The 26,375-nt window shown below is 40.7% G+C and overlaps 1 protein-coding gene across 2 annotated transcripts in view; it reads left to right on the top strand.

Moving 5' to 3' along the window:
* The first annotated feature begins 13,396 nt into the window (after window positions 1-13,396).
* The window catches only part of NALCN (sodium leak channel, non-selective), a 361,008-nt gene continuing 348,029 nt past the window's right edge, over window positions 13,397-26,375 (top strand). Inside the window, exons 1-2 of one of the 2 annotated variants that reach the window (XM_065592295.1) lie at window positions 13,397-13,685; window positions 26,127-26,273. In XM_065592295.1, coding sequence (XP_065448367.1) covers window positions 26,166-26,273 — 108 coding nt within the window. In that variant the 5' untranslated portion in view covers window positions 13,397-13,685; window positions 26,127-26,165. Of the gene's footprint in view, window positions 13,686-13,808; window positions 13,945-26,126; window positions 26,274-26,375 lie in introns of those variants that run through there. The other variant, XM_065592302.1, reaches the window with a different exon arrangement.

Here is a 26,375-nt window from a genome sequence, read left to right on the forward strand (position 1 = left end):
CTGTATCGCACCAACCACAATATCGCCCCAACACCTGGTTGGAATCTGTGGATAATATAAAAAATAATACTAATAACTAGGACTGCTGATTAATCGCAGTTATCTCACGTGATTAACTCGAAAACATTAATTGCGATTAAAAAATTAATTGTGATTAATCGCAGTTTTACTCCCACTGTTAAACAATAGAATACCAATTGAAATTTATTAAATAGTTTTGGATGTTTTTCTACATTTTCAAATATATTGATTTCAATTACAACACAGAATACAAAGTGTACAGCGCTCACTTTATATAATTATTTTTTATTACAAATATTTGCACTGTATAAATGATAAACAAAAGAAATAGTATGTTTCAAATCACCTAACACAAATAATGTAGTGCAATCTCTTTATCATGAAAGTGCAACTTACAAATGTAGATTTTTTGTTGTTACATAACTGCACTCAAAAACGAAACAATGCAAAACTTTAGAGCCTACAAGTCCACTCAGTCCTACTTCTTGTTCAGCCAATCGCTCAGAAAAACTAGTGTGTTTACATTTACGGGAGATAATGCTGCTCACTTATTATTTTCAATGTCACTTGAAAGTGAGAACAGCATTCGCATGGCACTTTTGTAGCTGGCATTGCAAGGTATTTACATGCCAGATATGCTAAACATTCATATGTCCCTTCATGCTTTGGCCACCATTCCAGGGGACATGCTTCCATGCTGATGATGCTCGTTTAAAAAAAAAAAGTGTTAATTCAATTTGTGACTGAACTCGTTGGGGGAGAATTGCATGTCTCCTGCTGTTTTACCTGTGTTCTGCCATATACTGTATTTCATGTTATAGCAGTCTTGGATGATGACCCAGCACATGTTGTACGTTTTAACAACATTTTCACTGCAGATTTGACAAAAAACAAAGAAAGTACCAATGTGAGATTTCTAAGATAGCTAAAGCACTCGACCCAAAGTTAAAGAATCTGAAGTGTTGTCCAAAATTTGAGAGGGAGAAGGTATGGAACCAGACGTGAAAGTAAGCCAGTATGGTCCAGACCGGCTTCCGCAGGCCAGAGATTTAAAGGGCCTGGGGCTCCCGGCAGCAGCCAGAGCCCAGGAGCCTTTAAATCGCCACCCAAGCCCCACTGCCGGAGCCCTGGGGTAGCGGTGGTGGGGCTCCGGCAGTGATTTAAAGGGCCAGGGGCTCCCGGCACCGCTACCGCAGCGAAGCTCCAGGCCCTTTAAATCTCTACCAGAGCCCCGGGGTCTCCCAGCTGCCGCTGCTACTCTGGGGCTCGGGGCTCTGGCAGACATTTAATGGGCCAGGGGCTTCGCTGCAGTAGTCCCTGGTCCTTTAAATCACCACCGGAGCCCCGCTGCCACTACCCCAGGACTCCAGCAGCGTGGCTCGGGCGGCAATTTAAAGGGCCCGGGGCTCCAGCCTCTGTGGGGAGCCCCAGGCCCTTTAAATTGCTGCTGGAGCCCCAGTGTTGGAGCCCCAGGGTAGTGGTGCTGGCCGGGGGTTCCGGCGGTGATTTAAAGAGCCCCGGGTGGTAGTGGCGGCTGGAGCCCCAGGCCCTTTAAATTGCTCCCGAGCCCTGGGGTTCCTAGCTGCCTCTGCAGCTGGTAGCTCTGGCGGTGATTTAAAAGGCCTGGGGCTCTGGCCGCCACTACCGCAGCGGAGCCCCGGGCCTTTTAAATTGCCAACGGAGCCCTGGAGGCTTCTAGCTGTCGCTGCTACCCCGGGGCTCGAGGCTCTGGCAGAGATTTAAAGGGCCTGGGGCTCCACTGCAGTAATGGCGCCTGGAGCCCCGGGCCCTTTAAATCACCGCCGGAGTCCTGCCGCCGCTACCCCAGGGCTCCGACAGCGGGGCTTGTGCGGCCATTTAAAGGGCCCAGGGCTCCCAGCTGCCGCAACTACAGCCGGAGGCCCTTCTGGTTGAGGCCCCTCCCCCCCTGCTCAGGACTCCGGCATACTGGTAAGTCCTTTAAGTTACTTTCACCCCTGTGCAGAATGTGCTTTCAGAAGAGTTAAAAGGGCAACATTCCGATGTGGAAACTACAGAACCCAAACCACCAAAAAAGAAAATCAACCTTCTGCTGGTGGCATCTGACAGATGATGAAAATGAATGTGCGTCGGTCCGAACTGCTTTGGATTGTTATCGAGCAGAACCCATCATCAGCATGGACGCATGTCCTCTGGAATGGTGGTTGAAGCATAAAGGGACATATGACTCTTTAGTGCACCTGGCACGGAAATACCTTGGGATGCTGGCTACAACAGTGCCATGCAAATGCCTGGTCTTACTTTCAGGTGACATTGTAAACAAGAAGCAGGCAGATGTAAACAAACTTGTTTGAGTGACTGGCTGAATCAGAAGTAGGACTGAGTAGACTTGTAGGCTCTAAAATTTTACGTTGTTTTATTTTTGAATGCAGTTATTTTTTGTACATAATGCTACATTTGTAAGTTCAACTTTCATGATAAAGAGATTGCACTACAGTACTTGTATTAGGTGAATTGAAATTCTTTTGTTTTTTTACAGTGCAAATATTTGTAATAAAAAATAATATAAAGTAAGCACTGTACATTTTGTATTCTCTGTTGTAACTGAAATCCATACATTTGAAAATGTAGAAAATATCCAAATATATTTAAATAAATGGTATTCTATTATTGTTTAACAGTGTGATTAATTGCGTGATTAATCACGATTAATTTTTTTAACCGCACGATTAAATAACAAAAGTATGTATTTTCTGTGGATTCTTTATGGCTATAAAGAAAGCTTAATCTGCACAGCTACTGAATAATTAAGAGTGAAGCATTTTGATTTTTGTGGTCACTGCTGAGGTTAAGGGCTTGTCTACATGGGAACATCCAGGAAAATAAATCCAAATTAACTAAATGTGTGAATTTGATGTGGCTTAATTAAACCACATTAAACCCTTGTGTGAATGCTGTTATTTAAAATTAAAGTGGCCTTAATTTAGTTTATTTTAATTCACTCTGGAAGTGAATAAAAATAAACCAAAAAAATGCTACTTTGATTCTGAATTAGTGTGTTCACATAGGGGTTTAATGTGGTTTAATTAAGCCACCTCAAATTCACACCTTTAGTTAATTTGGATTTATTTTCCTGGATGTCCCCATGTAGATAATCCCTAAATTGTTTATTACAGATGGCTAAAATTGTTCCTAAATTTTTGTTTATACCTCAGGGCAGGATTACCAGAGGAACTGAGTGGAGTAGAGAACTCATAACTGAGTTGTTTGAGGAGAAGGGGTGAGCAGAGCAGTTGAACTGAGCTGTCAGAGGGAACAGAAAAAAAGACGCAATAGAACTCAGTTGCCAGTCACAGCGGAGGAGGTGGAACAGACTGTTATAGCTGATACCCATTTGAAAGGGAGGTCAATGGGTCTACCAATGTCAGCCACACAAGAAATGTCTTGGGATAAGGATATGGGACCAGAAAGAAGCATGCTGCTGAACATGAGGATGAGCCTAAGTTTGAATGTATTGTCTATTAGCTCTCTGATTAGAGGCCTGTGGTGATAGGGATGGTGGGAGATTGGGGGCTTGTCTACACTGGCATGTTTCTGCACAGTAAAGCAGCTTTTTGCGCTCAAACTGCAGATGTGTACACACTGCCAAGCCACTTAGTGAGCAGAAACTCCTCAGTTGCAGCGCTGCAAAAAAAAAAACCTCGACGAGAGTCGTAAGGCTAGTTGTGCAGAGCTCCTGCGCTCTATTGCCAGTGTAGACACTTGATTGCTTTCTGTGTTGTAATTGGCCTCCGGAGCTGTCCCATAATGCCTCAAGTGGCCGCTCTGCTCATTGTTTTGAACTCGGCTGCCCTGGAGACATGAGCTCCTCCTCTTTCAAAGCACCATTTCTGACAGCCCTTGCGTGCTGTGCCGATCTGTTCCGGGACACAAAGCAAACCATTAATGTGGAATGCTCGTGCTGTTGAACACAGAGGTAGCTGTGTGTGTGTGAGAGAGAGAGCGAGAGAGAGCAAATCGCCCAGAGAGGGAGGCGGGGGCTGATGTTGGGGTTTCCCCCTCCCCCTGCCTAAGGACTGGTTGCTTCCTGCCGCTGTCTCAACTTACAAGACAGCATGCTGACACACTCTCTGTCCCCCATAACACACTGTTTCTCTCTCCCCTCCATACACACAAACACACTCCCTGTTACACCCTCTCCCCCACCCACGTCAGTTGAAAATCAGCTGACAATGTAGTAGGATGCCCCTGGAACAATGGGATTGGGAAACCTGTAGCATGTGACTCTGTGCCTGCCCCATGAGGCATTGCAAACCCTTCCCAAAGCACCCTCTGGCCAGTTGCACAGTGGGACAGTTACCACAATGCACTGATGTCTTTGCCGTTGCAAGAGCTGCTAATGTGGATGTGCTCCAGTGTCACAAGGAGCACAGTGTGGACTCGCAACAGTGGTTTAATTTCAGCATTTTAATAAAAGTGGTATAATTTATGTTGCAGAAACTTGCCAGTGTAGACATACCCTGGGTCTGGGCCTTGCAGCTACAGTCAGATAGTTCAAAAGCTTTATCATTCCTAGCAAAGCAAGTAGCAGTTTAACTTCCTAACCAAACTAGTGAAAGCTCTATAGCAACTTTTAGAGGTTAGCAAACTTAGCAATAGCTGTAAGGCAGTTCGATTTAATTTTAAGAGGGAGAATAAGATTTGCAAACAATGGGGCAAGGTTAGGTAGTTTAAAGGCTGTTATTTTTGACAAAAAGGCAAGCAAGGTTTTAACTTGCCAACCAAACCAGAAAAGGTTATGTACTAAAATAACATACAATTTTATTACTTTCTGTGCAGCAAACCAGAACTTGATTTGAACTTAGGAGGCAGATGGCCTCTTTAATATTTTGTTATGGTCTTGCAATTGCCAGCTTATCTTTACTGCCCCCAGGACCAGGTAGCTTAATTTGCAAACTCCTATTTGACTCACAAACTATTTGTAAAAAAGTCATACACACAGAGAAGTGGTTAACTTAAAAACAGCTGAAAAATATCAGAACTCTTCAAAAATCCTCTTGGGTTCTTTTTGGTAACCCTCCTACCAGCACTATCAGCCTAAATCAGTGTTGGGCAACCTGCGGCCCGCATGCAGCCTGTCAGGGTAATCCGCTGGCGGGCCACCGGACAGTTTGTTTACAGAGTAATAATACTGAATGTCCTGAGCCAAGTAAGGGTAACGCACCATATGGTAGACCATATGGTAAAGAAGTGTATACTAAGAAATATTACAAACTGAGATATGAACTCACTTTCCAGAATTCATGGAAAGCTGAGTACCCGTGGATTTCATGTCAGAAAGATAAAATGTCTTGTGTAATTGGCAAAAAGCATCTGAGAAGCTTTATAATAAGGCCAGACCTACTGTAAGTGGATGTAAGACCTTTAGAACTCAATCCCTACATATACGTGGCTGCTCTGCTGTTCACCTGAAATGCATGGAAGCAGAGAGTGTGTCAGTCTACAAATATTGTTTCTTACTACATTGCTCCATAAAATACAAAATGAGGCAATCCAATAATTTGCCAACATATTTATCGCCACCCAGGCAGTTGCTAAACATGATTTCAGTTTTAGAGATTACGAAATAGTCTCCTGATTACACAGTCATGAATTATTTTAACTAGTATAAACTATATTAGCACCCATGGAGTGAAAACTTTATAGAAACAATTAAAAAGCTTCTTAATGAAGTGGCTCAAAAATGTATATAGAATGCTAGATTTATTACTGTGCTTGCTGACAGATCTGCTGGCAGATTTGTAGTTGAGCAGGAGTTGATGTATGTCAGATGTGTACAGAATAGGACACCTTATACTCTCTTTGCTGGCATGACATGACATGATCTGGAACAGCTGATGGTTTCACATAGGGAATAGAAATACCTTTAGGAGTTATGGAGATCAAGGCAGAACAGCTCAAATCAAAACTGGTTGGCCTGAATTTCGATAATATAGCAGTGAATAGGGGATATTCAAATGGTTTGCAGGCCAAATTTAGTCAAGATGTTGTGCTTTTGTAGTGCACTGCATCAACCATAGCCATTAAATTGTCATTCTGGGCCAAAGAAAAGACCACCCCTATGTTTACGAGTTTGATAGGGGGAGTGGGCAGAGGGAAGATAGTTTACTATTTAATACAATGGTAATGATGTACCACTCTTGCTCATGCTGTTGAGGCAAGTCGGAAGGTGCTCTCTCCCATTTGGTACCTATTTCAGAAAGTGAGTCAGGGTCTGGTGTACCCTAAGTTAGGTATATTCTTAAAGACAACAAGTAAGGTAAATTTGGGGGCACATGTTTTTCAGGATGGCTTCAATCAGTATTGTGGCTGAATTCTCTTACTTTTCAAAGGGATAATCTAATTTTTCGTGAGGCCATGCAAAAGCTAGCCAAAAACATGGAAAAATCATGAAAAATTCATTTAAATTTTTTTACTAGAAATGCCATGCTGGAGCTCATAGCAATGGAGGATTGTTCCAGCACTTGATTCTGAAAATTCATCCAAAGGAATGGCAAATTTAAAGAAATAAAAATTCCTGGATCTCAAGAGACAAAATAATAATAAATTAGATCTAATGCTTGAAACTGCTATTGAACATATGGATGCCAGATTCACCAAGCTAGAACAATCCCCATTCATATACTTTCAGTACTTTGATGTCACTTACTGGCTTGCCTAGTGATTTAAAAAAACAAACAAACCCAACAACCACCACCATAATCCATTATTACATTGCTTCTGGGTACTCAGCATTTTAAAAATCAGCCCACATATGTAGGTTTATGTAGAATTAGAACCTTGACTTAAGGTTTCCAGTTTGGAAAATCATAGCTTGGGTCTTTTAGTTAGGTACTTATATATGGATTTAGGAGCTTGATTCTAGGCACCCAAGTTTGAAAATTGTATATCAAATTATTTGTGAAGATGAATTGATCTTATTTGTGATTTACTAAACAGCAGTAGACCTCTGACCTATACTGTTGTTCTACAATAGCATCATCCTGGCCACTTAGTTCTAAATTTCTTAATGACATTTTATAAGATCTATTTTTAGAGCTGAGCAAGTATTTAATAACAAATACTTTATTAAATGAACATTCATATTATTAAAACTGCATCATACAGATATTAATGAAAAATTAAAACAAGTGAGGTACAAACACAGGTAAAGGGAATTAAATAAATAAATATAATCAAACACACACCATCTATTAAGGTGATGGTATTGTACCAGGCATCACGTAATGAAGTTCCCAGATCTGGCTCATTCATGCAAATCCACAAACCTCTGGGGCAGCCCCAGGGATGGTGCAAGGTAGGGTCAGGGGATGAACTCCTTTGCGTGTCGATAGACAGAGAGAGCACAGTGTGCTGGGGTATTTTTGTCCATCCTTGCATGGTCTTCAGCCATCTTGCCATGCTACTTTTGAATATAATGAGTGACTGAAGGAAGGCCAAATATTGGAGAGATTGTGACATTTCATACAACGTCAAACCACTTTATGCTCAGGATTTGGCACTAACAAATATTTACACACACAGTATTTTGCAGTATTTACCCAGCTTTACCTATTTTCAACCAGAATGAGATAATTAAGATATACATTCTGCTCTGGAAAAATGCATATTTATACTGATGTCATTGAAAGGAACAGTGACAATGGATTTTTATGAAACTGGATGGGTTTTGGTCCAAAACATGAGTGAACTCCCTATACAGCTATTGTTATCTTTGATTGGGAAGGGACAGAGCAGGAGGTGTTCATCATCTGCTTGCCCCTGAAGATCCCATGTGTAGCTAAGCCTAGAGGCATCTCTTTGATAATGTAATCATTTAGGGCAGAACTGTGCCTTGGACTACACTACATGCCTTAAAGGAGCATAAGAGAGACTAAGAACTCTTCCACCTCTTTAAGCTCCTTTAAGGGCTATCCAGATCTTGCAGTTAGGAATGCCTCAAGTGGGTGCTTTGAGCCCACTTCTTTTCCCAGGTGTAGGTGGATAGATAGAGCTAGGGCATGGTTTAACCTCGGAAACACTAATTATTAAGTACCTTTCATCCAGAAAGGTCCCAGTGTGACTTGCAGATCATGTTACAGCATCCCCGGCCCTAAAGCTATGGCTAAGGTTGAGAAGGGAAGCCTGCTGTAAGCTCTTATTTTCAGTTTCTTGTAGCTTTCACGAACTTTCCTTTAGAGCAGAAGCTTCAACACGGTTAGGTTCAGCCCAGTGCTGAAATTATTTCGAAAAGACTGAGCAAACTCATTTATCTGTTCTAGAGTTGGGCAAGTATAAAACAACCTTCTAACCTTTTCTGCATTCCAGGAAGAAAAATAGTTTAAGGCCCAAATTCTGCCCTTAACCACATGTCAGTGGGTGTTGTATGCATGAATCAGAGGCCAGACTTTGGCCCTAAATATTCTAAATTGACATATAGCTAGTTTTCATTGATTGATAACCTCTTCAAATTACAAAACTGACTTCGCTATGTTATTCTTATTTATCAAGAGATGCTTGAACACATGCCTAGATGATTTTCTTGAAGTTTTAAAATTCCTGTAACTGCTTCCTGAGCCACAAACATAAGTATACAGAAAAGAGGAACTGTGGCAAAATGAATAATGGAAAGAATGATATTTTCTTTACAAGTTTAACTGCATATTTCCACTGCCCGCACAATTCTCTTTGGGTCATATTCTACCATTCTTACCACCTTACTTGATGAATAGACTCACTGAGGAAAGGTTAAAGGTATGTTTGAATATGAGTAAGCATGGCAGAATCTGGCTATTTGTTAGCAAATGTGGTGATGTACAGATGTTGAACTGTTAAATCATTAAGGAAAATACAATTTTTCCAACATCAGTATAATTGCAGTAGTTCTGTTGCACAAGATCACATCTGCTGGCACAGACTAAGATTTCATCTGCTAGCACATACTAAGATTAAGTTGTAAAGCTTCAATGTTTGCACTTGTCTCTTCTCATGTGAGAGATGGTACCGTCAACAGCATAATGCTGCCTAGCAACAAAGTACTAAAATATAGTGGGGGAGGAGAAATACAAAATAGAAGCTATTTTATATCTAAGCATACTTACCTCTACATGAATATTTTTCAATATTTGCCATGGGGCATTGGTAGGCTGTTTAATATTAAGGGCCCACAATCCTGCAAACAGTTATGCCACGTGCTTTCTTTGGACTACTCGGGGTACTAATGTTAAATACATCTGTTAGTGTTTGCAGGATCAGGATTATGTTCTTAAGGCCTACTACCTTAATGGCTAATTGGTTTTTGCTTTCATATCTAGTTGCTAAAATATAAAAGACTGCAATTTAATTATAAGCATACATTTCCCTTCCATTTTCTGTTTCTTTATTAGGGCATAATTTTGGAAATACTTATGCATGTGTGTAATTTCACTTGCATAAGCAATCCTCCTTAAGGATCAGGTCCTTTTCAGATTTCACAAGCTCCACAGAGCTATTATTCTATATTATTTCACACCAGCTATTATCAATTAAAGGCAAAGTATAAATTTAAAGAACCTTACTTTTTTGAACAAGAAACTAAAAATACATAATATTGTTAGTAATAGGGCGGACTCTGGTAGAATGGGGGACTTCACCCAGACATCTATTGGAAAAATAATACAGCAAAACAGAAAATTTCCAGTACGTTCTTTAAATGTTATGGAGACAACTTTTTGTTTCAGAAAATGGAGGAAGTAAACAAAGGGACAACCATTTTAGACTTGATTCTGACCAACAGGGAGGAATTGGTGCAAATTTGAAGGTGGCAGGTAACTTTGGTGAAAGTGATCATGACATGATAGGTTTCATGATGCTAAGAAGAGGAAGTAGTGAGAGCAGTAGAACAAGGGCAATGGACTTTTTTTTTTAAAAAGCAGACTTCAACAAATTTAGAAAACTGGTAGGGGTAAGGTCCCAGGGGAAGGAATATAAGGAAAAAAGGAATTCAGGAGAGCTGGCAGTTTCTCAAGGAGACAATATTAATGGCACAACTGCAAACTATCCTGATGAGAGGGAAAGATAAGAAGACTTATAAAAGAGGCCAGTATGGCTCTATCAGGAGCTCTTTAATGACCTGAGAAATCAGAAAGTAATCCTACAAAAAGTGGAAACATGGATGAATTGCTAAGGAGTTGTACAAAAGAATAGCAAAAGCATATAGGGATAAAATCAGAAAGGCTAAGGCACAGAATGATTTTTACCTACAAGGGGCATAAAGCAAAATAATAAGAGGTTCTTTAAATACATTAGGAACAAGAGAAAGACAAAGGAAAGTATAGGCCTTCTAGTTAGTAGGGAAGGAGAACTAATATCTGATGACATTAAAAAGGCTTCAGTTTTCACTCACAAGGTAATGGTGACCAGTTAATCAACATGATTAATATGAACAACAAGGGGGAAAGAATGTGAGCCAAAATAGAGAAAGAACAGGTTAACAATATTTAGATAAGTTGCATGTACTCAAGTTGGCAGGGCCTGATGAAATTCATCCTAGAGTACTTAAGGAACTAGCTGAAGCAATCTCGGCGCCATTAGCAATTATCTTAGAGAACTCATGGAGGATGGGTGAGGTCCCCGAGAATGGAGAAGGACAAACATAGTACCTATCTTTAAAAAGGGTAACAAAGTGAACGGGAGGAATTATAGACCAGTTAGCCTAACTTTGATACCTGGAAAGCTACTGGAAGAAATTATTAAACAATCAGTTTGTAAGCATCTAGGGCATAATAGGATGATAAGGAATAGCGCCAGTATGGATTTTTCATAAACAAATCATGCGAAACCAACCTGATTTCCTTCTTTAACAGGATTACTGGCCTAGTGTCTGGGAGGAAGCAGTAGACCTGATATATCTTGATTTTAGTAAGGCTTTTGACACAGTCCCAGCTGACATTCTCATAAGCAAACTAGGGAAATATGGTCTAGATTAAATTACTATAAGGTGGGTTTAAAACTGGTTGAAAGATTGTACTGAAAGAATGGTTCACTGGGGTCCCACATGGGTCAGTCCTGAGTCTGGTACTATTTAATATTTTCATTAATGAGTTGGATAATGGAGTAGAGAGTTTGTTAAGAAAATCAGCAGATGACACCAAGCTGGGAGGGGTTGCAAACACTTGGGAAGACAGGATTAGAATTCAAAACTATCTTGAAAAATTGGAGAATTGGTCTGACTCTAACAAATTCAATAAAGAGAAGTGTAAAGTAAAACACTTAAGAATGCATGACTACAAAATGGAGAATAACAGACAGGTAATAGTTGCTGAAAAGGATCTGCGGTTAGAGTGGATCGCAGACTGAATGAGTGAACAATGCGATGCAGATGCAAAAAAGGTTAATATTCTGGGCTATATTAACAGGAGTGTCATATGTAAGACACGGTAGATAATTGTTCCATTCTACTTGGCACTGGGGAAGCTTCAGCTGGAGTACTGGGTCCAATTCTGGGCGCTGCACTTTCAGAAAGATGTGAATAAATTGGAGAGGGTCCAGGGGACAACACCACAAATGATAAAAGATTTAGAAAACTTGACCTATGAGGAAAGGTTAAAAAAATGGGCAGGTTTAGTTTTGTGAAAAGAAGACCAGCAGAGGACCTGATATTAGCCTTCTAATGTGTTAAGGGCAGTTATATGGCGGACTGTGATTAATTATTCTCCATGTCCACTGAAGGTAGGACAAGAAATAATAAACTTAACCTGCAGCAAGAGAGATTTAGGTTAGATATTAGGAAAAACTTTCCAGCTGGAAGGACAGTTAAGCACTGGAATAGGCTTCCAAGGGAGGTTGAAGAATCCCCATTATTGGAGATTCTTGAGAACAAGTTGGACAAATATCGATCAGGGATGGTCTAGGTTTACTTGGTCCTGCCTCAGCACAGGGAGCTGAACTTGATGACTTCTTGTGGTCCCTTTCTGCCTTATGTTTCTATGATTCTATACATGCAGGTCATGGCATGATTTATGTGAACATTTTCCCTTTATTTTTGCATTTCTAGAATCTATTCACAATAATATTTTATCAAATATTTCTATGCATTTATCCATTAATTTTAACACTGAACTTTAGATCAGAGACGTTTCCCCCCTTTTTAGTGATATGAAATAATTACACACAGCCGATGATGTCATTAAAAGAATCCATTCCAAAATGGAGCTTCATGGATACAGGGAAAGAGCATAGAGTTGATAATGGCTTTGAAGCACCCAAACAAGGTTTTTTTTAAATCAAAATAACCAAACTGTCCTAGTGCTTGACAAACAGTTTGTGGAATGTTTGAGTTTGGTTTTATTTTTCCATTGGAACAGTTTCTGCTTGTTGTTGTTGTTCAGCGACTGTTCAATTTTATCCTGTATAAAGGACTTTGGGCTGCTTTTATTTTTAATTGTATTTTGAGGCTCAGAGAATAACCAGGGTTGATACTGAAGTGTATTTTAAATAATATTTTTTTAAAATCCCATATTCTGTTACCCTTGCGTCTTATTTCTTGGGGGGGGGGGTCACAAGAGCATCATTCAGGTGCAACTGGCCGCCCTTCTCTTCTAACTACTGTTACTGCTGCTGAAGGTGATCCTTGTAATCCAACAATATACAGGTGTATATTTTTCATGTATTTAATGTGATTATACAGGCAAAATCCTTACTGCTGTATTATATGTGTGTAGACCATATTTATGATATGTGCATGTATCATACCTATCCATGTGGCTGCATTATATATGTCTCTGTACAGCTGGTGTGTGCATGTAAGCATTTCATCTGAATGTAGGTTTATGCGTTGTCTGGGGTTCTCAATACAGTACCACATACACATTAGAAAATCATGATTTAGGCCCCCAAAATCATGAGATTTGCTTAGAAAATCAAGTGTTTAAAAACCAAAAACTTAAAACAAATAATTTTTGAACCTTGAGGTAACATTCGGGTCACATTTTCAAGCTTTTCTCCCCAACCATAAAGGTTAGAAACTTAAACAACCCCCTGGGAGATTTTTCACTCAATCACATGCTCCCGTACAAGCTGGGGATTCAAGAAAACCATGCGAACTGGCAATATTGTCTATGTATATGAAAGCACCGTATGTGTGTATACATTGTGTGCATTGTTTTATATACATTTATCGTTGTGTATATTGAGTGTGGATTCATGTGTATGCGCATTTGTCACTCTCCTTGTGTGTATCTGCATGCTTGTCTGTGTGTCAACATATTTGCATAAGCATTGTGCATTTCTGCATACGTATTTGTGTGCACGGTGTGCCTTTTGAACACGCACGGGTTTACACGTTGTCTAGTTGCACGCCCGGTGTATGTGCGCCTGCACTGTTTCTGTGCCAGTGGAGTCACAGCCGTTGCTGCGAGACTGAAGGCTGTAGTCTAGCTTCGGCGAGAAAGGAACCTGCTAGCACCGACCGCCCTTATCTACCAACTGCAGAGGGCGGCTGCCGCTGCCTCCTCCTCCCCGTGTGTCACGTCTTCTCCATTCAGCCCCCAGCATCACCACCGACGCTGCAGGGAGGACCACCTAAAAACAAACAAACCCTAACAAATCCCAAACTCGAGGGGCAGAGACCAATACTCCCAAGCACGCCATGAAGGGCGATGCAGGCGGTAGGTTGGTGGCATCGGGACCTGTTTTCTGCACTGTGTTGCCGATCCCCGGCTCCCCCTCCTCTCCCCTCTCCATACCGCGGGGCTGGCGTGGCTGGCGCGCCTGACACTCCCTGCTCTTCTCGTGGGGGCTTGTGACAGGCGGGCGGATGGATTGATGGTGGCGGCGGCAGGAGGCCTGGCCGGGCTGCGGATGCGCAGGGACCGGATCCTATCTGGTGCATCGGTACCTTGTCCCCGGGCCGCTCCGAGCTGCCGGGTGAGGCGGGGGCGTGACATTCTCCCTCCCTTCCAGCTGCGGGACCGCTGTGCACCCCCCCTCCAGATGTGGGAGCCGGCGGGAGGGGCTCTCGCTCGGCGCATCCCCGGCCCGCTGGAAGCGCGGGGGGAGTCAGGGTGCAGCGAATCCCGGGCAGCAGCGAGCGGGCCAGGCCCTGGGGGCAGGCAGGGAGCCGGAGGGCACCGCCTGCTTGAGAGCCGCTGATGGCCGGTTCCGATGGGTGAGGAGCCAGGTCGCCACCACCCGTTTTCATTGCAAATGGCAGCACCTCTGGGTTGGCGCCTGCCTGTCACCTGCTTTTTGTCAATATCAGGCAGGAGCCATTGTTAGCAGATGTACCTTGCCCAGGGCTGCTCCCCTCAGGCCTCTCTCCCTGCGCCTGGCGCAGCGCCTGTGAGACTCTGGCCTACAGCAACTGCAGCTTCATGTGGCCCAGAGGTACAGGCAGGGTTGAGGGGGAACTCATAGGGCTATTTGGGCCCTTCCTGCATAATTGCCTATAAGACAAAAATACCGGCTTTTTAATCGCGTTGGTAAACTCCACCAATATTCTGCTTTATGTGTTTTAAAAAAAATCCAAGTGTTGGGCAAAGAAGCTGCTTGCTTTGTTAGTCAGGAGATGCACTTGGGATGGAGTGTAAATTCTGCCCTACTTTTGGGGCCCCTCGTGGGGGCACTTCACCTAGTTTGCACAAAATGGAGCAGATGGCTACTGCTGTTCTCACAGAGACCCCCACTATCAGCTTGTCTAAGGGGCAGCTCCGGGAGACTGCCGAGCCAGATATTTAATGCTCTATATCTGGGCTGCCAGTGGCTGGAAAGGGAAATATTCCATTTTTCATTCTAGTCAGTGGAGGGACTTATCAGTTTAGGATGACATACTCCCTATGTTTCACAGTGAATCTCTCACTGATGCTAAAGGAGTATGTGCAAAAGGATCATGGGCATACTATGGCCTTTGCATAGTAACTATACTTTTAGTTATTGTTTAGTATTTGTTCAGTGCCAATTGTTGCATTCAGAGGTCCTTAGTGAGAAAATATTCTCAATGAGAAAATATTGACTAATGCAATTTCACTGCCCTTTGTTTCTCTGCCTTCTAAATCCTCCCTTCTCTGTTTATTTCCCTTTTCATTCCCCGCCCTTCAGCAACTTCCAATTCTGATCTATCCCTACAGTGATCAGAAATGAAATAGATAATGTTGACATTGAAGTGTCCTCGTTTCTGAATCAATTCTAAAGCCCAATAAGATTAATGGAAGGAAAGGAAATTTTCATCTTTCCGAGGAGCTGTTTCAGGCTGTTTGCACACTCAGGCATACATCTTCACTGTCTATCTCCACGCTACCTGTTGTATCTCGTTCAATTTTGCAATGTTGACTCCTGACTGATCAGCCTGCAATGCCAGTGTCCATTGCCCACTTTCATTTACATTTTCAGACAAGCACCTTCATGCTGTCTGCCCTGCTGCTCCTCAAGCTTAGCTGGAGCTCCCTGTAAACACTTGCATTGTCACTTCATTCGTTTCCTTCAAATCTCTTCTCTATCATTGCTACACAAAACTTGACAAGAGTTAGGCTGCTGGTATGCTGAGACTACTGCCCATTATGCTGACCAGTGTTGTCTCATTGTTTCCTTGTACTCCCCCATCTGTCTGTATCCATCTGTTGTCTCTTGTCTTCTACTTAAATTGTAGGCTTTTTGGAGCAGGGACCATCTTTTTGTTCTGTGTTTGTAAAGCACCTAGCACAGTGAGGTCCTGGGCCATGACTGAGGTCCAAGATGCTACAGGAATACAAATAAATAATAATGATAACCACTGTATTGGTTATATTCAGTTAATAATTGGAAGGATTTCTTTGCAATCAGCAGGGTTAGAAACTTACTTTTTAAATGAAAGTTTGGGGTCTTTACAATCTGAATATCATGCAGGCCACATAAATATATCAGATGGGCCAGATCCATCACATGGGCTTTGTTTGATACCTCTGCTTTGTTTCAGTTTGAGGCAAGGCCCTATAAAATTCAGATTGTAGCATGAAATATGTGAGTTTGATTTGCAACCTCTGGTTGCTACAGACCCTAGCAGTGGTCTGTTTTGATCTGGCACAGCTTCTGGAGATTGCAGGTACTAACCTGTAATGCTTTGTATTGAGCTAAGTGGTATTCATTCTAATCCATCATGATGTGAATGCTGGGACCTGAATGCTTTGTGCCCTGTACCTCCACAGTAGTCTCAAGCTAAACTGTAAAGCTTGGTGGGTCACTTTTGATCTTCTGCCTATACTCTGGTGCACCCCTGCCTTAGCAAGGGTGTGTGTCTAGTGTTTTGGGGATAAAATTGTCTAAAAACATGAGTTAATAATAATAATATAATATAATATAATATAATTAATAATACATCAGTTCATCAAGAGATGCAAGTATCATGATCTTGAGAGGTAGGAAACAGATCTGATGCTCTCTTTTATTTGAAGGTAGATCTTTGAATTTTAGAATAATTTGAAATAATGAGCATCTGAGAAGTAATCATTTTTGAAAATTATTTGGGTTCTTTTTGTGATGTTTAGGAGTTCAGACAGTAAAAAACATGGGATTTTTGTGGGGTGTGTAGGAAGCAAATAGAGGTGTTATGTTTACAAAGCAAAGTAAATTACCTTTACAGTTTTACTAACATAATACAGGGATTTGAATCTGCTGTAGGTTCTGAATATAAAACCCAGTTTTGGGGGAGAGAGCAAGTTCAGCCTCAGATACATTTTATACATTAAATCCCCCGGCTGCATTTTTAATGAAAATGTAGCACCATTCACTTGTAGTCTATTTTTCTTTTCTTTTTTCAGTATTTCCTACATTAGATGAAGTATCTGGATTCTGCTGATGGCGTTGTCTAGAAGGAAGTGTTCCCTTGTCTGTGATTGACAATTTTGTTAAGTCCAGATCCTCAAAAGTATATAGGTACCTAACTTCTATTGAAATTGATGCAAGTTAGGAGAAAATACTTTTTGAGAATTTGGGCCTGGGATTCAGTGTGCTGGACTTTTATTTTTGTTTCTTTCTTCTATCTCTTTCCACCTCCGCTTTTATATTTTTCTTCTTCAGAAATTCCTCCAAGTCCTTACAAAAAAGTATGGACCTTCACTTCCTAGGTTATGAGTCCAATTTGTTGTCTTCCCAAATATTGAGTGGTAGAGCGCAAACGGTAATAGGATAAAAAAGGTTATGACTGCAACCTTTGGTACCAGTAGAACCCCAGCATTACAAACAGCTGGGGAATGGAGGTGGTTCGTAACTCTGAAATGTTTGTAACTCTGAACAAAATGTTATGGTTGTTCTTTCAAACGTTTACAACTGAACATTGACTTAATACAGCTTTGAAATTCCACTATTCCAGAAGAAAAATGCTGCTTTCCCTTAATTTTTTTATTAGTTTACAGTTAACACAGTACAGTATTGTATTTGCCTTTATTTTTATTTTTTTTTGTCTTGTCTCTGCTGCTGCTTGATTGCTTACTTCTGGTTCCAAACGAGGTGGGTGGTTGACTGATCAGTTCGTAACTCTGATGTTCGTAACTCTGAGGTTCTACTGTAGTATTTTTCCTGTAATCATAAGAATGTGTTTTAAATGCCACATTTATTTACAAACAAACAAACAAAAAACACCACCACCACCACCAACACGCACCTCAGAAGCTTAAAAGGTTCCTGATTTTTCTTTCAAAATTTTGATTTTTAAGGATGTAGGTGTTAGTTGCTTTGGAAATCTACAAGTGCACTAATGGCTGGAAAGGGGTGTGGAGGAGGAGAATGATTTCTTTTAAGAATAATTAATATATATATATAAAAATATAATAATTATAAAAGAAAATAATCACTATTTATTTTATTTTTAAAATGTATTGGAATTTAAATAACAAAAAGATGTGTATACAAGACTCTCGATGCCTTAACACATAATTAGTAGTACAACAAAACCCTAGCAGCATTAAAATAATAATTCAAACAGGCACTCTGCCAGCCAGAAAGCCGCCTACGAAAATGCTCCTTTCCTCTTCTCTGTCGTTCTGGTAAGCAGAGCCGTAGTCCTCTCCAGAAGCCCCCCTCAAACAGATGTATTTTGCAACGTGCCCACAAGGTCACCAAATTTGATCTATTTTGGATAAAGGAGGGGGATAAGTTCCAGTATTCTGGACTCTCAAGAGAATGCTTTGCTATCCACCTTCTCCTCTAATGAGTGGGATCCAGCCTGGATGCCTCTACTGATTGCAGCTGTGATATTACAGCATAGCAGTCCCTCAGGTATGCAGGTTCCAGGCCATTGGCTTTATAGGTCATACCCAACACCTTAAATTCCATCCAGAGTGCAATAGACAGCTGGGGCAGATCCCAGAGTACTGGTGTCACATGCTCCATAGAATCATAGAATATCAGGGTTGGAAAGGACCTCAGGAGATCATTTAGTCCAGCCCCCTGCTTAAAGCAGGACCAATCCCCAGTTAAATCATCCAACAGATTTTTGTCCCATATCCCTAAATGGCCCCCTCAAGGATTGAACTACCAACCCTGGGTTTAGTAGGCCAATGCTCAAACCACTGAGCTATCCCCCCAAGTTCAAGAGGCTCAATAAGCAAGTCACTATGTTCTGTACCAGCTTCAGTCGCTGAATGATTTTAAGGTGTAGCCCCACAGAGAGCATATTGCAATAGTTTAATCTTGATGTAAGAAAGGCATGGATGATGATGGCAGGGTCTGCATCTGAAAGGAAAGTTTGCAACAATGTAGCGAATAAATATATAAATATATTTGTAACATATGGCAAGGACACACATTCACACACAGTGGTGCACATGTCAGCATTTACCAACAGTGGTATCTCTTAGAGTACCTAAATTTTCCCTGTGTATGTAGATAGGAGGTATTTGTGGAATTTTTGGTCAAAGGGCGATTGAAGACCAATGGCAAGATAAAGTGCTTTGGACTGCAAGATTTGGAAAGCTGCGAATTGACTCATGTTAGGGAGTTAGGTCAGACTAGATGATCATAATCGTCCCTTCTGACCTTAAAGTCTATGAGTTATGATCTAGACCAGTGGTTTTCAAACTTTTGTACTGGTGACCCCTTTCAGACAGCAAGCCTCTGAGTGCGACCCCCCCTTATAAACAAAAAACACTTTTTTTATATTCAACATTATTATAAATGCTGGAGGTGAAGTGGGGTTTGGGGTGGAGGCTGACAGCTTGCGACCCCCATGTAATAACCTCGTGACCCCCTGAGGGGTCACGACCCCCAATTTGAGAACCACTGATCAAGACTCTAGATCCCATTTCTAATGGAAATATGATACATTCAGTGGAAAACAAAAACATACAAAAACAATTGTGTTTAAAATCAACATGCTGATTTCATAACAATGACACAACACTGTGAGTTTGGTGTTCCAATATCATATATCTTCAATGTTTGAGGGCATCTAGTGAAAGGAATTGAGACAGGAGGTTATAAAGTACTGGTAATGGGTTGTGTGTGGTATTTACAATGGGTCAGCCTATAGAAAGTTTATGTTCAATTGTCTGCTGGATATGTCTGTGCCATCCTGTTATGGAGGAGGTATGTTTAGGAGATGAATAACACTGCTCTACAGCCAAAATGCTTCTGAAATAAATATAGTCAAACTTTACTAATTCTGGATCACTGAGAACGAAAATAGAAGAACAGGAGGACTTGTGGCACCTTAGAGACTAACAAATTTATTAGAGCATAAGCTTTCGTGGACTATAGCCCACTTCTTCGGATGCATATAGAATGGAACATATATTGAGGAGATATATATACACACATACAGAGAGCATAAACAGGTGGGAGTTGTCTTACCACCTCTGAGAGGCCAATTAATTAAGAGAAAAAAACTTTTGAAGTGATAATCAAGCTAGCCCAGCACAGACAGACAGTTAGATAACAAGTGTGAGAATACTTACAAGGGGAGATAGATTTCAATGTTTGTAATGGCCCAACCATTCCCAGTCCTTATTTAAACCGGAGTTGATTGTGTCTAGTTTGCATATCAATTCTAGCTCAGCAGTTTCTCGTTGGAGTCTGTTTTTGAAGTTTTTCTGTTGTAATATAGCCACCCGCAGGTCTGTCACTGAATGACCAGACAGGTTAAAGTGTTCTCCCACTGGTTTTTGAGTATTTTGATTCCTGATGTCAGATTTGTGTCCATTAATTCTTTTGCGTAGAGACTGTCCGGTTTGGCCAATGTACATGGCAGAGGGGCATTGCTGGCACATGATGGCATATATCACATTGGTAGATGTGCAGGTGAACGAGCCCCTGATGGTATGGCTGATGTGATTAGGTCCTATGATGATGTCACTGGAATAGATATGTGGACAGAACTCTGTGTAATCTATGAGTACAGTCCTAAGCCATTGACAAGACAAGACTTACGAAACATTCAAGGACCAAAGTCTGGTCACCGGTCTATTTACAGATTAAAGGTTTTTACAGTATGTGACGGGTTCGGTCACAGAGACCCCCTTGGGGGTCTGTCACCTGATGTGCTGGAATTACCTCTGAGCTCGTTTTCCACTGCCAGCTTGGGACTCCAGAACCCTGCCTTGTTGAGCCAGACATGCTAGCCTGCTGCAAGAGAGACCCAGGTCTGGTCCACGCCCCCAAAGCTGCAGACTTTAACCAAAAACTGCTCAGCAAGTTACCTATCTCCAGCACCCAGACACCCAGCTCCAAATGGGATCCAAACCCCAAATAAATCTGTTTTACTCTGTATAAAGCTTATACAGGGTAAACTCATGAATTGTCCACCCTCTATAACACTGATAGAGAGATATGCACAGCTGTTTGCTCCCCCAGGTATTAATCACATACTTTGGGTTAATTAATAAACAAAAGTGATTTTATTAAGTATAAAAAGTGGAATTTAAGTGGTTCCAAGTAATAACAGACTGAACAAAGTAAGTTACCAAGCAAAATAAAACAAAACATGCAAGTCTAAGCCGAATACATTTAAGAAATTGAATACAGGTAAATCTCACCCTCAGAGATGTTCCAATAAGCTTATTTCGCAGACTAGACTCTTTCCTAGTCTGGGCCCAATCCTTTCCCTTGGTGCAGTTCTTGTTAGTTTCAGCTCAGGTGGTAACTAGGGGTTTTCTCATGACTGCAGTCCCCTTTGTTCTGTTCCACCCCCTTTTATAGCTTTGGCAGAAGGCGTGAATCTTTTGTCTCTCTGTGTCCCCACCCCGCCTTCTAAATGGAAAAGCACCAGGTTTAAGATGAATTCCAGTACCAGGTATTCTCACACTTCTTATCAAACTGTCTGTACTGGGCTATCTTGATTATCACTTCAAAAGTTTTTTTTCTCTTACTTAATTGGCCTCTCAGAGTTGGTAAGACAATTCCCACCTGTTCATGCTCTCTGTATGTGTGTATATATATCTCCTCAATATATGTTCCATTCTATATGCATCTGAAGAAGTGGGCTGTAGCCCATGAAAGCTTATGCTCTAATAAATTTGTTAGTCTCTAAGGTGCCCCAAGTACTGCTGTTCTTAGTATCAGGTGACATGGTCACAAGTCCTGTGAGACCCCAAGTGTCCATTCATTCTGGCCTGACTCACATGAACACAGGAAAGCTTACAAGTAAACAGAGCCATTTACAACCAATTGTCCTGGTTAATGGGAGCCATCAAGATTCTAAACCACCATTAATGGTCCACACTTTGCATAGTTACAATAGGACTTCAGAGTAATACTTTATATTTCTAGCTTCAGATACAAGAATGATACATTCATACAAATAGGATGAACACACTCAGTAGATTATAAGCTCTGTAATGATACCTTACAAGAGACCTTTTGCATAAAGCATATTCCAGTTACATTATATTCACACTTATAAACATATTTCTATAAAACATATGGAGTGCAATGTCACATAGTACTTTGGAGAATTATGTTATTATAGCAGAGGAATTCCTCCCCAAATCTGAGAAGGGTGGTGTTGATTCTTGCTATTTGGCCTACGAGTCCTGAAGCCCTGCTAGAAGATACAAGACATCACCGACTATTCTTTGCAGCTGGTAGCCAAACGATCTGCTAAGCATTAATCTAATTGTGATTTTAGGAGCTTTGGTTGTGGTATTTCCTTTATTGTGAAAGAGGAGGGAAAAGCAAACTTTGTCTTGTTGGGAGAGGGGACCCTGTCTGGCTTCAGTACAAAACCGAATACTTAACAATATGAACACTTAACATACTTAACAACATGCTGTGTTGAAAAATAAGGAAGAAAAGATAAGGGGTTTTTTAGACTTTGCTTCAGATGAAAAAAACAGGGTAGTCGCCAATAAAGTATTCCATGGAGGTATTTAAAAAAACTAACAACACATTTTCTTCAAAACTAGCTGTCACCTGGTTTCATCAGCCACAGTGGTATATTTCTCTCATCAGTAACTCATGGTATGCCCTCTTCCCCTTTACATAGTTAACAGAACATGTAGAACTAGCATAAATAATCTTTACAGTTATTGGTATTACTGACAGTGTGATGTGAAGTGCTGTCCTCTGTTGAAGATTTTCCTCCTACAGCAGATTAGGGTTTTTTTTTAAGGAGAGTAAATTTTATAGAACTTGGGCTAAAATATCAAAATCATGATGGGTTTTTTTGGCCTGTTTTTTAACTCTCAATATAAGTCAGACAGAATTAAAAATGAAACCAAAAAGAAATGTTCTATTTATCAATGATCACCTACACCTTCATTCTCTATTAGTGTTCCATAGGAGCGCATTTATTTTTGTTACAAAGATTGCTGGAGCAGAATACTATATGTATTGCAAATTCACAACAAATGTTTTATGGGGCCTGGCTCTAACCATCTTTGTTCACATTGGCATGCAGCTGGTAACTCCATTTCAGCAGACTTTGTAAATCTGGTATAATGGTGATGAATCAAGCCTATTGTCTTGAACTTTTTGTTCCAAGATGGTATCAGGATAATCTTTCTGTGATTTTAATTGTCTTTGATTGAACATATCTACTGGCTCAGGGAGAGTGAATGAACAAAAGGATGAGCTGATGGGCTCCTTGTCTAAGCAGCATTCTTTCATTTTGTGTCTTTGCTTCTAAAAATAAAATAACAAAGCAAAAGACATATTTAAAATTAAAAGCAAAGATGAAAGAGCACATTCCTACATAAGAAGCAGTAGCAGTCTGCATAAGTGCTGTGAATTTTGATTTTTGGTGTTACTCGAAAGAGAAAAAACAAAGCTACATGAATGGACACAGCCAAAGGAAGCAATCTTTTCCTTATTAAACCCATTTTTTACTCCAGAATACACCCACATCCAATATTTGTACAAGCTTTGGAGACAGAAGTATTCGCTTGGGTCTGGATTAAGTCTTCCATGCTAATTTCACTATGTGCCCAAAGAAAGCATCAGATTGTGTATGTTAGAATCTACCCTCCCTTGGCTGTGGTGTGGAACTATGCCAGAGAGAGCTGCAGAAAGATGATGCTGCAGGAGCCACAATTCCTGCTCTAGCATCCTGATGTGCAGCCGAGAGTGCAGGCTGCCCCAGTCTTTACCTGCTTTCAAACAAACAAACAAACAAACAAACAAACAAACAAACAAACAAACAAAAACCTCTCTGGTTCCAGCAAAAATAAATAAATAAAAACAGAAGAATTGTAAGAGCTCTGCCAGGACTTGCTAAAGGCCATTTCCAGATTATTGGTGTCTCTCCCAAGGACATTCAGGCTCATTCAAATTGTGAAATAGGAGAACTTGTATTTTGTAGATTTTTTTCCCCTCTGGATTTCTGTATTCTCTGCTTTGTTGATTTGTGACCACAGTTTAAAAATAATATGCGTGATCTGTTTGGTCATGACATTTGGCCACCACTTGGTGAGCTTGATGAACTAAAACCATTGTTGACATCTACAGTTCATGACCTTTATATGTTCAAATCAGTTTAGTAGGGAAAATAATCAGTGGACAACCAGACAGATAAAAATTTTGTTATAAAATACTGCCAATCTTTCTACTTATTCATACTATGTTGAATGAAGAAATCTGTTAAAGTTTTATTTTTAACTAGCTATAATTAATTTACCTTCTGCTTTAAAAGATACACAGCTTGTCCTTTAGCATTTATGAAATGATTTCAATAGTAGCTCCCTGGTTAATGCATTGTATTTCCTGAGTATTATCTCCTAATGACCTTATTGACTCTGGTCTGACAATCTATTATAATTATTTTCTTGACAGGTTAGCAAGATCAGTATCTCAGTCATTGCTGGGAAGGGTTAACATTATTAATAAAATCATAATTACAAGTTTAGAATTTAAATAACAAGTTACTAAAGGCCACATTAGCGAGATATATTTTCATAATGTGGATATATTTTCATAATGTGGATTTTTCTTCTGCGGAAGGATTGGAAAATTTTTGCAGTTTCTGCTGATAACTCCATTACACTCAATGGGAGTTTTGCATTAACAAGCACTGTAGACTCAAGCCCTTTGATAGTATATTCTCTCACAGTACAGGCATTTCTAAAGATACTATGACACCCTTTCAATTACATTTCTCATTGTTGTGCTACATGTATGCACCATGAGATGCTGCAATGCCACATGACATCAAAACCTGTCAAGACAGTCTCTAACTTTGGGGGAATTCCCCATTGTATTTTAAACATAGTGAGCTGGGAAATAATTATGAAAAGGCAGGATCAGGAAGGATGCAAAGCAAGCATGAACAAGATGGTATGTAAGGAGAGGAAGGAAAAGAAGAATAAGGGATAGGAAGGAAATGGAAGTGAGAAAGGGAGAGAGGAAGCTTAAGGGAACGTAAAACTACCACCTCATGTAGACATATAGTGGTCTTTACTACAAAAATAAACTTAAAGTGTTTAAGGTTATAATATTTTTAGTGATAGGTTCTGTCAGCCTCACCCATGCCAATGCTACCCATTCAACATGAATAAGGCTGGCAGAAGCTAGCCCTTCGTATTTGTTTTTATATTACCCTTGTTTGATAAATAATATTTGGATGTGGAGTAATGAACTGGTTGTTGATGTGGCTGTATGGTCCCACATGTGCAGATATTTACATGGACTTGGAACTCACCTCAGCTTGCCAATCAAATCTAGCAAGTATTTATACTGTGCTCATTACCATGCTATATGGTGCCTGCTAGCCAGAATGTATGTTGGAACATACGATCATTCTGTACAAACCGCATGTCATGGTTCAGGCACTGGATTGCACCGTCCAGCTTCTGGGGATATCCAAGAGGGATTGTGTTTGAGGAAGGCACAGTTCCTTCCCTGAGCTCCCGGTTGTTCAGGTTATACTCTCCCTTGGGATGGCACAGCTAGCACCTCTCTTTGTATTCATCAAGGCCTGTGGGCCACCGTGTAGGGTATGTGGGAAAGTCAGGGCTATGGTCCAGCCCCTTTTCCCCACTTCCCAACCCACCGAAGGTGTTTCACATCCCTGAGATGTTCAAAGGAGCCAGTCTCTGTGCTCTTCTAAGCGGGGGGCTTCTGCTTGTCCCTAACCTTGCACAAGGGGGAGACCCTCCCCAATGCCTACATCTGTCCATACACATGGACAGGAATGAACTCAGTGACTGGCTGACAGGTGAGTAGAAAATTGTATATACAAAAAGAAAGATTAAACAAATCTAGAATTATAGAAGAACAATAGTAATAAGGCTCTTTTTATCAGCCCAATAAGGAATGGGAACATCTGTCTCAGCCAATTAACTCCCCCTGCTAGTCTGCTACTCATAGGGCTTGATCCTGCTGCTCCAGTGAAGTCAATGGGAGCGTCGGCATTAACTTCAATAGGAGTCAGATCAATCCCATCAGACTTTGGTTTAAGCCTATGCATGGACCAATATTCTTCCTTGCATATGGGAGCAAAACTAGTACTGTAATTGTCTATTTGCCCTGCTAGGATTTTTAAAATTATTATAGTTGCCTATTTCTGTGTAAAACCATCTGAGGTGATTCACTTTCAGTGTTTTATACAATAGCAGACTGGCCTAGTGACAAGTATTTTCTGTTTAACAAAGCTGTTCAAACAGGGTTTTTTGAACAGGTTGTTTAATAAATTTGTTTCTTTTCTTTCCAAGGGGGCTTCACTGTTATAGATAACCAAAGTTAACTTCAGGATGCTCAAACGGAAACAAAGCTCACGTGTGGAAGCTCAGCCTGTTACAGACTTTGGCCCTGATGAATCTTTGTCAGACAGTGCAGATATCCTGTGGATTAACAAGCCAGTAAGTTTATTTCTTACTAATTACCAATTACAAGTTAAATATTACATTTTACAGTTAAAATAATCACTTCCATTAAACTTAAGAAAGATCCTGAAACAAGTA

Source organism: Chrysemys picta, chromosome 1, assembly GCF_011386835.1.
Source record: "Chrysemys picta bellii isolate R12L10 chromosome 1, ASM1138683v2, whole genome shotgun sequence".
NCBI classification, from domain to species: Eukaryota; Metazoa; Chordata; order Testudines; family Emydidae; genus Chrysemys; species Chrysemys picta.